This window comes from Arvicanthis niloticus, chromosome 21 (genome assembly GCF_011762505.2).
Source record: "Arvicanthis niloticus isolate mArvNil1 chromosome 21, mArvNil1.pat.X, whole genome shotgun sequence".
In the NCBI taxonomy this organism is placed as follows: Eukaryota; Metazoa; Chordata; class Mammalia; order Rodentia; family Muridae; genus Arvicanthis; species Arvicanthis niloticus.
In genome coordinates this window covers 19,600,114-19,613,871 of record NC_047678.1, presented here as the reverse complement: position 1 = coordinate 19,613,871, position 13,758 = coordinate 19,600,114, and the positions used below count along the sequence as shown (strand labels likewise).

Here is a 13,758-nt window from a genome sequence, read left to right as displayed (position 1 = left end):
AAAATAGATAGATAGATAGATAGATAGATAAATAGATAATACCAAATTTAGAAAATCAGCCAACCTACTTCAAAAAGAGACCCAAACCAAAACATATAGCATATCCCATGTTTTGTTTTGTGATGGACATATTTCCAGCTGCTCTCTTAAAGCGATAGTGTCCATGATCAAATTGGCGAGAGGCAGCATATGAAGGTAAACATCTGTCAGTTACTTCCTGAGAAACCAGGAAAGCAATCTCAGACTTAGAACAAAGTCACAAGCTCCATCAGCCGGAACAAGAACGTGTTGTGTTTAAGTTCAAGACCTTTCGTGGTGCTTTGTTCAGACATGACTTCCTGCCATGTAGTCCTGGCAGCTAGGTAACCTCTTCTTCCCACAGGTGTCCTGCTTCTGTGAAATAGTTACAAAATGCAACCCAAACTGTTCCTCAAGTCCAGCATACCAGAAACGATAGACAGGAAATAGCTGGCTGAAGAATCACCTTGCCCAATTCCAGTGTAGATTTCAGTGTAGCTTGGAGTATGAGGTCCAAATATCAAACCCACTTTTTTTCTTCAAGCATAATATTTTTCAAGTAATATGATCTCTTAACATAAACCTTTTGAATCCTATGTGCCTAAGTCCAAACATAAAGCCTATAACTTCTGAAGGGCTTTTGGATCCCTGTGTAAAGCAGAATAAATATGATCACTGGGCTGTTGTGAGAACTGGAGCCACATACCAAGAACTTGATAGATTATGTCTTATTAGTCTTATAAAAATAGCTAGATTCCTTTAATTTTATGAGAAAACATTATCCTTTGATAAGCTGTGAGCTTCGACCCCACTAGGGTTTCCTGGTCCTCCGAATTCTGAGTTGTTTCTCAGAATTAAATACTTGATAAAAAGAAATTCAGGGGTGGAGGGCAGCTAAGGATTAGGAGGAAACCAGCCTTGTGCCATCTCTGGAGACTTCCACTCTGCACATCACCCTTCTTAATCCTTTCAATAGTTATTATGTGTCTAATCTACAAATAAAAACAAATAATGAAGAGAAAGCTGCTACGACATCTTCCTCTTGGGGAATTGCAGATGGATTTTAACTGGACAACGTGGCTACTCTGGGTGGAATACAGACAGGCCCTTAGCACACACCTTCAATCCCAGACAACAAAAGTAAAGTTAGTTTGTAGAAGAAAGCATCCATGTTTCAAAGTGATGTCTAATTGAGTGGCAGACAAAATCAGAGATTTGGCAGAATAGGATCTGCCCAACTCGTGAGAAGTGAGAGGAAAGGGAAGCTACTTGAGTGGAAGTGCAGAAGAGAGGGGGAGGCAGTTTTGCAGGGACAGTTGTACAGAGACAGGATGCAGAGAGAGAACAGGCTAGACACAGGTGAAGACAGAATGAGACAGAGAAGGAGAAAGAGACAAAACAAATTGCCAAAGTTAGTATGAGGCCAAGCAGAACAGTTCAGGAGAAGCTGGGAAAAGCCAGATTGGATCAGTTGGCTTGGAAAGGAGTTTTGAATCAGAACAGCTGAGTCGACCAGCCAACCAGAGTTCAGAAACAGCTAGAAAGGGCAAGCTTATTCAGCAGTAAGTCTCAGAGGCCAAAAACATTCCAGGCCTAGATAGGATTGTACAGAGGCTAGAAGCTTCCAGGACTAGGTCCAGGTTAGCAGATGGAGGCAGTCAGCCTTGGAGAATTACACCAGGCAAATAGAAGTTAATTTTACAGAGAATCTTCTGTTTCAAGGTCAGGTACAAAGCTCTCTCAGCAGAACTGCTGTAACACAATTTTCTCGGGCATTCAGTCATATCATTTCCAGGATCTGTTAACCTAATCAATAGGTTGTTTCCTCTTGTCAACTCTGTCTTCTCTCCCAGACTGCACTTGCTTAGTGCCTAGAAACTTTATCCACCATATTAATCCCAAAGCTGGAACAACCTTTCCTTACGCTGCCCTCAAGCTACAGAAATAAACTGTAAGATGGATGGCCACTCAGCCTCCTATAACAAGAATGGGTTTTGACAACGTAATCTCTAATCCACAGAAATTTGTTGCTTTCTGTTCTGGCTGAGAAGTCCAAGATCAAGATGTCAGAAGATTAAGAATCTAGAGAGAAACTGTTTTGCCTGTCTAAGATGGTGCTTTTTCCTGCCTCCTTATGAAACCAAGGAAAACCTGAAGGAATTCTTCACACTTAACCTGTTTTACCTGCTCTTAATTCCAGACTAAACCCTCTAGACTTAATTCACTCCATGTACTCCTAGTTGCTTGCTTTTCAGCTGGTTTTTTTTAAAACCACCAATTTCAGAGCTGACACTGGGGTCGTTGTAATTGTTAAAGTTTGGTCATGAACACTTAAACCAATTACTTCCTAATCCTTAATCACTTTTCTCCATTCCCCAGCCCATAAATATTCCTAAATCCCATCTTCTCTGTGTTGGTTAATCTTCACTGTCAGCTTGACTGGATTGAGAAATGCCTAGAGATTTAGTGAAGCAATCCTCGGTGTGATGATGTTTCCAGAGTAGATCGTGAGGACTCTGACCTAATAAATGGAATAATCCCTTGATGATTCGCAGTATATCATGGTTTTATCAGTAGGGGGTGAGAGGTAATAAATGGAGCCTAGTCAGGGGAAGTAGGTTGCTTGGGAACATGTTCTTGGATGTTGCCCTGCTCTGGCCTCTTCCTGTACCCTCTTTCCTCTACCTCTGGTCCATCATGACTGCTCTGCTTCCGGGGACCATGGTGTGAACTAGCCCATCCACCATTCTGGCCCTGCCACCGGCAGACTGACACCTCTGGAATTCTGGGCCCAAATCAACAGTCCCTCCTGTAAGTTGTCTGAGTCATTTTGGCCATTGTATTCCCAAAATATTACTATGGGAAAGTAAGACATTCTAGTCATTTTGAACTGATTTTTGTGTGTCTTTTTTTTTTTTTTTTTTTTTTTTTTTTTTTGGTTTTTTTTTTTAATCTAATCAACATAGCCACCTTACGAGAGAACAATGAGTGGTCCCTAGAGAGCAGGCCCAACAATAGAATAAACACAGGAGAAAGGATTGAGGGCTTCTGGGGGCCCAGAAGATTTGAAGACCGTGAACGGAATGCTGTAGTTCTTTCAAATTTTGTGTGTTGAAATCTGACTTCCAACACAAGTATTAAGAGGAGCTTTTAGGAGGTAATTTAGGTCATGGGGGTTCCGCCTTCATGAATAAGATCAGTGTCTTTATCAAAGAGATGTGACAGGGTCATTCTCCTCTTCCACTGGGTGCATGTTTTGGAACAAGCTCCTGTTCTGCCTGGCTCAAAACACGCCCATTGCTGAAATGAGTTTTGCCAAGGTGACCCTGTATGAAGACCGGAAAGCACATTTTACGTCTTCCTCCCGAGTGTATCAGAGTCTGCCTTAAGGAGTTTGGGTCTTAAACGAAGTAAAGGATGAGCTCTGGAGAATTGCAAATCTGAGGTCTGTCCGGGTTACAGGGTGACCTTAAGGCCAATTTGGGCAATTTATGAGACATCAAACATCGGCTCAATCTCGAATCACAAGGCCGAGAAGAAGAAAAGGATGCCAGAAAGTGGTTTTAGAGAACTAACGTCAAGAGCAGATTTACCTTCCACAGACTTCAGAGCAGCAGGGGACCTGGGGTTTCGTCCACCAAGTTCACCCCAGCAACGGAGCCAGGCACCCCGAGAGGATGGCTCTTAGCAACGTTTGTTGTTGGGCGTTGCTCACAGGGTGGGACTTGATGATGTCAGGGCACAGGCTGAGGAAGGCCTGTTCGGAGAACAAAGGTGTCAGGTTAGACACCTACTTGGATAGGGCCGGGAATGCAGGGCCGCAGATCCTAGACTGGACTGTTCCCACGCGCATGCTCCCAGAGCTTCCAGTCCTCAAGCTTGCTGCAGGAGCAAAACTTTGCAGTCCAAGGAATCAGACCCAACACACTGCTTTGCAAGGTGCTCGGTCCATAGGCCATAACTGCACAGGTGAGACCACAGCCCAGGTTGGGGAGCAGGGATCAGCCTGAAGCCAGCCATCTATGGTGGCTGTGCCCAGACCTCAGTAGTATCTAGCCAGACAACTTGCCTCCCTGTGGTTTCCTGTTATGCTACCCGAGAGACTCTAGCTTTTTTGTTGTGGCGGTGGTGAGTTGTATTTTTTTTTTTTTAAGATTCAAAATGAAAGACAACATGTAACATCGCGGTGTTTCTAGGTGTGCTTTCTTTACTCCCACATGTTGGTTTTCATTTTTGTCCATTGTCCAGCAAACGACATGATTTCATTCTTCGTCAATAAACAATACTCCGTTGTGTTTCTATAACCTTCATTTTCTTTATCCACATACCTGTTAGTGGGCACTTAGGTGTAGTCCACATCTCGATTATCGTACAAACAAACATGGGTGTCTAGGTATTTCTAGCGTATGCTGATTTAGAGTCCTTCAGATATATAGTTACTCATATTCATATGATAGTTTTATTTTTAGGTTTATTTTAGGCACCCCGAAATGGGTGGGAAATATGGCTCAGTAGCCGAGTGCTTGCTGACATGTTCAAGGCCATGACGAGTTGGTTGTTTTAATTATTATATCGTTTTAAGGGGGGGGAGGGTCTAAAATATATTTGAAAGAAATACATTCAAAATGGAGCGTGTTAGAAAGCTACAAAAACAAACAACCAGAAAAGGGACAATTGACAACAGAGACTTCTTTCTGGTCCTCCGTTATGGACATCTGACAGGTGAAAGGGTGGTGGGTTACAGCTGGAGTCCCTCTTTGTTCGTGCCACTAAAACTGGTGCTGTATGAGTGCTGGGGGCAGCATGAGTCAGCATCGATTCTTTCCTTTGTATCCCAGAAGCCACTGTGGTCCCAGCGAACTCCGTGACCTGTGGGTCAGGTAGGTCCCCACATGCCCCTTAGTTGTTTGTTTTAGAATAGCATGTAGCTAAGCTCAGGAACGTCTTTCAACATGGATCTGAATACAGAGGAAACAGAACGGTAAGATCTGCACTGGACAGGGGACACTGAGACAGCCTAGCACTCTTAGGGTTTGTAGAACCCACCCAATGGGAACCAAGGCACGAGGGCTGGACTTGGAGCCCTCATTCATCTCACACATGGTAGGAGGCAACATGAGGTAGTTGCCCAGCAACAGGCTTAGGGATGTCACTCTGCACGGTAATTCTAGGTCTTCCTTGCCATTGAGGGCAGGGCCACCAGCCACTACATGAGCCACCACAGAGAATACTGCTGCTTTTCAGTCAACCACTGGCAAGGACGATGTCTTTGTGTTGTGCTGTGGCTTGGTTTTGGTTTGATTTAGACAAGGTCTCATGTGGCAGTCTTGCAGGATTCAAGTCCTGACCTTGAATCCTGATACCCTCCTACCTCTACCTCCCAAACACTCGAATTATAGGTATGTGCCCCCACGCCTTCCTAGGACAGCATCTGTTGAAAATAGGTTCGAATAGGCAATGACTTGAGGCATTAAAGCTGACATTTATCAGGAAGGAACATGGCTGTGAACAAATGAAGAACACATGTGTGAACATGTATGTTGGGGTGTGTGTTATGAAGCACACGTGGAGCCCAGAAGACAATTCTGTGGATCCATTTCTCTCCTTCCACACTTACACAGGTTCCCGGGATCAAACTTAGACATGCTAATCCAGCTTGCATAGCAAGTTGAAGCTAGCCTGGAATACATAGCACCCTGTCTTTGAAAAAAAAAAAAATCTGATATTTTCATCTTGGGAGGATTAGTTGGCTATTCTGTTACTGGTTTAGCCCATTTTAATGGCTTTGTTTCTACTCCCTCTGTCCCCTGTGTAGCCTGGGGAAAATGAAAGATGTCGTAGCTATCTGGGATGTCATTTTAAGCGACGGAGTCCACAAGATTGAATTCGAGCATGGGACCATGTCAGGAAAACGAGTTGTGTATGTGGATGGGAAGGTAGGAAAAGATAATGTGAATTAGTAAAATATGCTAGAGAGAGGGCTTGCTCGCCCTCAAGCTCCACCCTCTTGCCTCCCTCTCCCCTCTCATACGCACTCTATGTAACACTAGCCGTCCTGTAACTTGCTATATAGACAGGAGGGCTAGCCTCAAACTCACAGAGATCCTCCTGCCCCGGCCTCCCCAGGAGGCTGGGATTAAAAGTGCGAACCACCACACCCAGTGAAGCTTGCTTTCTTCAGCTTTTTGTTAATATTATTTATTTATTATTATTTATTTTCTATGCATAAAGGTGTTTTGCCCATGTGCATGCAGGTGCACCGCATGTGTACCTGGTACCCTCTGAAGACAGAATAAGGCAACAGATCCCCTGAGTCTGCAGTGATAGCCAGTTGTGAGCTGCCATATGGGTGCTGGAGATTGAACCTGGGTCCTCTGGAAGAGCAGCAAGTGCTCTTAACCACTGAGCCATCTCTCCAGCCCTGAAGCTTGTTTTTTTTTGTTTGTTTGTTTGTTTGTTTGTTTTGGTTTTTATTTAATCAGTGTAGTTCACATGCAAAGTCTTTTTCTCTGTCAATGGTTATTATTTTTTTTCACCTATGTATTTTCCTGTATAAAGCAATCTAATGGCAGTTACAGAATACAAGAATATGGAACCTGGTATTTAAACTGAAAATGACTTTCACTTCAGACTGTGCAGCCCTGGCTAGTCTGGAATTATGTAGACAGGCTGGCCTTAAGCTCACGGAAATCCACTTCCATCTTTCTCCCAAGTGCTGGATTAAAGCCGTGTGCCACCACGCTCAGCAAATGATTTTTTTTAAAATCTTTTTATTAAGAATTCTTAGCCTGGGCAGTGGTGGCACACGCCTTTAATCCCAGCACTTGGGAGGCAGAGGCAGGTGGATTTCTGAGTTCAGGCCAGCCTGGTCTACAGAGTGAGTTCCAGGATAGACAAGGCTATACAGAGAAACTCTGTCTTGAAAAACAAAACAACAACAAAAAAAGAATTCCTAAAGTACAAATAACATTAGCTTTACATCACTGTCTTCTTCACTGTTCTATTGCTGTGAAGAGATACCATGACCAAGCCAACTCTTATAAAAGAAAGTTTAACTAGGGATTGCTTACAGTTTCCATTATCAGCATGATGGATAGCGTGGCATCGGGCGTGGCAGGAATGCTGCAGGAGATGTAGTTGAGAGTTTGAGACTCAGATCCTGATCCGTAGGCAGCAGGAAGATTGGGCCTGGCTTGAGCATTTGAATCCTTAAAGCCCACCTCCGGTGACACACTTTCTCCAACAAGGCCACACCTACTCCAAAAGGCCACACCTACTCCAAAAGGCCACACCTCCTAGTCCTTATAATCTTTTCAAATAGTTCCATTCCCTGGTGACTCAGCTTTCAAGCATAAGAGTGTTCGGGAGGTATTAGAAAAAAGAGGCGTCCGGCTATCTCCTGGCCTGGCCACCAGGTTCCTGCTCTAAGTTCCTGCACTAAAGGCAGCACTGGGCTGGCCAGTGGTGCTGGCCCAGGACCCACAAAACGTTGGTGTGGCTGATGCCTCCTGGTCGGTCACCTCCGTGGATTCCATGGTTCTATGCATGGGCCCTGGGCCAACTCTGCCACCCTCATAGTAATCGGCTCAACCCTAGACAATATTTATCTGCCATCTTCATGGTACAGGGTAGAAAGAAGACTCTTAATGCTTAAGATTAACCAAATAGTTTTTTATATATCACCAAATACTCAATACTCAAGATGCCCACACAATTAGAACTGTTTTCCTAAGTATCTAACCTTTTGATATGAATAACTACCAGAGCCTGCTAGAGACACGCAACTATAGCCAAATCGCTTCTCCTCCTCCTCCCTCCTCTCTCTCCTCGCCTCCCAACTCCTAGCTCCGCCTTCCTCTTCCTCTTCCCTGTCCAATGACAGAGCTCTGCTGCAAATACACTGGGCAGAAAAGTCATGCCATGTAAAGCCATTCTTATCCAAACCACCACAATCACCTTGAAGGTTTTATCATTTCTCAAAGGTTAAATATTAAATTTCCCTTTGTTTGCACGTTTTAATCTGTTCTATTTCATCATCTAGGAAGCGATAAGAAAAGAGTGGATGTTCCAGTTAGTGGGCAAAGAAACCTTCTGTGTTGGAGCCGCAAAGACCAAAGCCACCATACGTATACTTTCTGGCAAAGGTTTTGTTTTTAAATATACTCTGGAAATTGAGGGGAAAAGCTTCAGGAAATTCGTGGAGAGCAGATCTAAAACTACCAACACCTGGCTATTGCACTTAGACGACAAGGACTTTAGGATTGTTTTGGGTAAGTGAAGGCTGTTTCTGTGGAATGATTTAGATTCCCCCTTTTTAAAAAATTGAAAATGCATATGCTATATTCAACAATAAATTCGGATCGTGTCCTCCCCTCCTGTCTTCTCTCAGATCCTCCCCCACAGCCCCACCCATGCAATTCCACACTTTCTTTCTCTATTTCTTTAGAAAACAGATAAATTTAAAATAGCAAACAAACCAGAATTTAAAATTTGGAAGAATCACAAGAAACAGACAGAGAGAGACAGACACACACACACACAAACACAATAAAAACACAAAATTGGAAACCGTAACATACAAGCAAAAGACCAGTAAGATTTTTTTTTTAAGCCTAGGAAAAGCAATATGAGACAAAAAAAATCTACAAAAACACTACCAAGCATGTTTTATGTTGGTCATCTGCTGGGTGTGGTTTATATATTCAGAGAGACTCCTTTGGAGAAAACTAATATTTTTCTTTACAAGCAGCTGTCAGTGGGAGATCATTTCTTGGTTAGTGATGGGAAACTGTGTTCTGCTTGCCCCTCTGTAACCCCATCTAGCTTGAACCTATGCAGGTCATATTAGATTTTTATAGTGACTATTTAGTTATTTCCTCCATAGAGGTAAGTGGAAGATTTGAACGAGACAGAGAACACAAGCACTGTCTATTTCTCATGCATCCTTGTGAGCAGGCCATCACTCAACCCTCAAGACTTTTGTTTAGTTTTGTTTGTCAGGAGAACAATAAACGTGAAAAGTTTTATTTTACTCATGGTTTAAAAAGGAAAGATATTAAGGACCAGTAGAAAGGAGAATTTCAAAACAAAGCATAGAGCTAAAGATGCAGACCAGTGGTACAGTGCCTGCCAGGCATGTGCAAGCTACAGGGCCCTGAGTTTGTCCCCAGGACCAAAAAGAAAGCAAAAGCAAAAAACGTACCAAAAACAACAAACAAAACCCAAACCCCATACACAAAGGCAATTATTCCTACATACCTATGTGCACATGCAATTATATTTGCACATATATACTTGGGCGCCCAAAAATGCTGAAGTGGATTTGCAAGTAGATAGAAAACTATCTGATGTCAGCAGAGACGTAACCTGCCTCCAAAGAGACTCATATATTTTCATTTCTACAGACAAGAGCTAGTTTCAGTACCGTCATTATTATAAAATTGTGAACCATCTCAGAGCCACAAGGTGGGGGCAGCATGAAGGGAACTATGAGCAGAGAACAGCAGGAGTGGAGGCTGGAGGAATGGCTCATCAGTTCAGAGCACACGCTGCTCTCTCAGAGCCCAGATCCTGGCACCCACAGCTGGCGGTTCACAATGCCTGTACCTTTAGCTCCAGGGACCTGCCAGCCTCAACTGGCTTCCTTGGGCACTTGCACTATGTGCACAGACCCACAACCAGACGAATATGCATAATAAAGGTTTTAAAATAAATCTTTTTTTAAAAAGGCATGCTGGTGGTGCATAATTTTAATCCCAGCACTTAGGAGGTGGAGGCAGGAGTATCTCTGTCAGTTCGAGGCCAGTCTGGCCTACACAGGGAGTTCCAGGGCTGCCAAGGCCTGTTTCAAGCCTTCCTCCAGCTTCTGCCTCCTAGGTGCTGGAGTTACAGGTGTGTGCCACCATGCCGAGGTTTTTAATTTGTTGTAAAATTGTTCTGGGGGGATCTGGCGCCCTCTTCTGGCCTCTGTGGGCACCTGGCACACATGTGGTGCACAAACATATGCAAGCAAAACACTCCTACACGTACAAATTGAAGCACATGTAAGAAGTTAACTTTGAATATACAATTATAATGCTTCGATGTTGTTGCCTTTACAGAAAAAAACACTATGGATGTATGGTGTAATGGTAAAATAATAGAGACAGCGGTGAGTTATTTATTGTTATTCCTGTCATTAATTATTCCTAGCGCTGCTGTGTGTGTAAGTGACTGGATGTTACTGCATTTCCTTATTTTAGTACTTTCCCTTTTTTTGAAGCTAACCTCAAACTCGATCCTCCTGCCTCACCCTCCTCAACACGGGGGTTGCAAGTGTTGAACTGCCGCAACCAAGTTCTACTTCTGGCGACCTTAAAAACTTAACCAAGGAGATCATAGCAAAATCAAAAGGCATGGTAGTAACTTTTCTACACCAGGTTCTGAAAATCTTTGGCAGACAGTCCGGGAGTGGGGGCCAGTGAGAGTTTGGAATCAGTCTGCAGGCTGAGCTGACACAGCCGCACTCTCCACCTTGCCGCTTCCCGCTAGGCTCTCATTCTGAGAAGTGCTCACATTAAAAAGTTCCTCCCCTCCGGGCAGTGGTGGCGCACGCCTTTAGTCCCAGCACTTGGGAGGCAGAGGCAGTCGGATTTCTGAGTTCGAGGCCAGCCTGGTCTACAGAGTGAGTTCCAGGACAGCCAGGGCTACACAGAGAAACCCTGTCTCAAAAATCCAAAAAAAAAGTTCCACTCCCAATCCTTGTGCCTCTAGAAATCACGTGACACCCCCCCCCCCAAAGACCATATACAAATTCTAGCTTCCCACCCTCTAAGCTTCAGTGCTGTGAACCTCAGATCACACTTGGATAGAAAGATGTGGCCCATATTCTCAAAGTACATGGTACCCACTAAAAATGAGGTGGTTTTGTTCTTATTTTTATGTTTTTATTATTTATGTTTGTTTGTTTTTTGAGACAGGGTTTCTCTGTATAGGCCTGGCTGTTCTGGAACTCACTCTGTAGACCAGGCTGGCCTCGAACTCAGAGAGATTCGACTTGGAGATAGACACAAATGCCAGAAGACATGGAATTTGTAGAGCAGTGTCGTCAAGGTAGGAGACAGGAGCTCCTCACTCACGGAAGCCATCCAGGCTCCCCTGTCCTCAGTTGCTGGCATCCATGTGGCCTGGAGTGAAATGTATATAGGAGCGAATTAACCTGCTTGTAGCCGCTCTGCTCCTGCCGAGGTCCACAGAGCTCTCCAGGCCCTGCACAGCTGTGTAGAAGAGCGGTCAGTACCAGATGTGTGGTCAGGTACCTGTGGGCCTAGCACCAGGCCTTCTCCTCCATGCCTCCCCTGGAAGCCTCTTGATTTTGGTTTTCTTGTTTTCTGGCATATTTTTTTTCCCTAAACTCCAAGGCCTTCTCAATCTTCCTAATTTTGTGACCCTTTGATACAGCTTCTTATGTAATGGTGACCCCTAACCATAAAAATTGGTTTTGTTGCTACTGTAATTTTGCTACTGTTATGAATAATAATGTATCTGTGTTTCCTGATGGTTTTAGGTGACCCCCATGAGAAGGTGGTTCAACTCTCAAAGGGCTTGAGACCCACAGGTTGAGAATCTCCGCTCAAGGCTCTTCTTTCTCTGGAATGCTGGGTTTTCATCTTCTTTCTGTAGATTGTTACTGTGCAACAGAAATAGACTGTGAGCCATAAATACTGACTCTCATTGTGATTTTAACTTTTTTTAGCAGGCATGCTAAAAAAAAATTAGTTTATTAATTTAATATGATTAAGCCAAGGATGTTGAGCTCAAGGACTGTTAAGCCAAGGATGGAGGCTCATATCTGCAATTATACTATCTGGTTGGGAGAATACTGGAATACTTGAGAATGTGAGCTCTAGGCCAGCCTGGACTACAGAGTTAACAATAGGCCAGCCTGGGCTATGGAATAAGATGATATTTCAAAAAAAGCAAAAGGAAGCAGTTATAATTTAACATGCAATCAACAAAGGAAGTTAAAAGTGAGTTATGTACATTAGCAGGTCCATACCAGGTTGCAGATCAGATTTTATTTATTTATTTATTTATTTATTTATTTATTTATTTATTATTTCATGTATGTGAGTACACTGTTGCTGTCTTCAGACACACCAGAAGAGGGCATTGGATTCATTACAGACAGTTGTGAGCTACCATGTGGTTGCTGGGAATTGAACTCAGGACCTCTGGAAGATCAGTCAGTGCTCTTAACCACTGAGTCATCTCTAGCCCACAGATCAGATATTTTAAACGTAGAGTGTGAATTTCATTTCTAAAGAGACACATTTCAAGGGCTCAATAGATTTAGTGGTGTCTAGTTTTAGTTACTAAGTGTGTATTATTATAAACCACTTTACACCCCAATGGAAGCAGAATTCTGAACCGGTTGAGAGTACTTAACTTTCCTTGCAGAGTGGCACTTTCAAATCATCTGCCTCAGTTTTCTCATCTGTAAAGTGGGCATAATAAGAGTACTTCTACCATAGTCATTGTAAAGATGGACTTAAGAAAGCAGAGGTGGGTCTGGAGAGATGGCTTACTGGTTAAGAGAAACTTGCTGCTCTTCCAGAGGTCCTGAGTTCAATTCCCAGCAATAACATGGTGGCTCATAATCATCTATAATGTGATCTGATGCCTTCTTCTGGCATTCTGGTGTATGTGCAGGTAGAGCACTCACATATTCAATAAATAAATAGTTTTTTTAAAAAGTAAGTAAGAAAGAAAGCAGAGGTGAGAGGATCAGGAGATCACGGTCAGCCTGTGTTACATGGCAAGTGCTGCTTTACCCTAAGCTTGGCTACAGAGGAAGACCCTGTTTCAGTTTTTTGAGACAGGGTTTCTCTGTGTAGCCCTGGCTGTCTTGTTCTAGAACTCACTCTGTAGACCAGGCTGGCCTCGAACTCAGAAATCCACCTGCCTCTGCCTCTCCAAGTGCTGGGATTAAAGGCGTGCGCCACCACTGCCCGAAGACCCTGTTTCAAAAATCAAAACGATTACTGAACGTGAGAAATGAAACTTTCGATTTATAACGGAAGCGTAGAAGCATGTAAACAAACTTTAAACTCGGAGTCTGCAATGCTTAACATTTTACCCACGGACCATTGCATTCCGCCACTCGCGCTTTTAGATGGCTTTACTGCTCGGCCAGATAGCTTTCTGCAGCACTGACGCTTCTCCTTCGCTGTCCTAGAGCGAGTTTGTAGATGATGGAACTGAAACACACTTCAGCGTTGGTGACCACGACTGTTACATCAAAGCTGTCAGCAGCGGGAAGAGGAGAGAAGGGATCATCCATACGCTCATTGTGGATAATAGGGAAATCCCAGAGCTCACTCAGTGACGCCTTCTTAGAGAGTTCTGAGCTGAAGAGGTGACCTCAGGGCTCGCCGATGGCTGTGGTAATTAAATGTGCTTAATGTGTGCTTCTCAGTAGATTTAGTCTGTGATGTTTTTTATTGTTTTATCTTTTGTTACTTGAAACTATAATATTCCAATGTTTGGGGGGGGGGGACCATGTGGAATTTTAAAAGTTACACTTTAAATTTTTTTATTTATAGAGAGGTCAGAAGGCAGCTTTCTGGAGTTGGTTCTTCCCTCTACCATTGCAGGGTCTAAGGATTGAATTTAGGTTGTCAGGCTTGGCAGCAAGCTCCCACTGAGCCATCTTGCCTGGCCCATAATTCATTTTTTAAACGATGTAAAAATGTTTTAAAT

The 13,758-nt window shown here is 43.5% G+C and overlaps 1 protein-coding gene across 1 annotated transcript; it reads left to right on the top strand.

Moving 5' to 3' along the window:
• The first annotated feature begins 5,828 nt into the window (after positions 1 to 5,828).
• On the top strand, positions 5,829 to 13,475 carry Faim (Fas apoptotic inhibitory molecule). Its single transcript, XM_034484333.1, has 4 exons — positions 5,829 to 5,954; positions 8,060 to 8,288; positions 10,119 to 10,168; positions 13,235 to 13,475. Exons 1-4 carry the CDS (start codon positions 5,844 to 5,846, stop codon positions 13,382 to 13,384), a joined length of 540 nt encoding a protein of 179 aa, XP_034340224.1. The 5' UTR covers positions 5,829 to 5,843; the 3' UTR covers positions 13,385 to 13,475.
• Positions 13,476 to 13,758: the final 283 nt, after the last annotated feature.

Coding starts and splice junctions, on each gene's coding strand:
- Faim (XM_034484333.1), top strand. CDS start 5,844: ATGAAAGATGTCGTAGCTATCTGGGATGTCATTTTAAGCGACGGAGTC. Junction 5,955..8,059: donor TTGTGTATGTGGATGGGAAG/GTAGGAAAAGAT, acceptor TTCATCATCTAG/GAAGCGATAAGAAAAGAGTG. Junction 8,289..10,118: donor GGACTTTAGGATTGTTTTGG/GTAAGTGAAGGC, acceptor TTGCCTTTACAG/AAAAAAACACTATGGATGTA.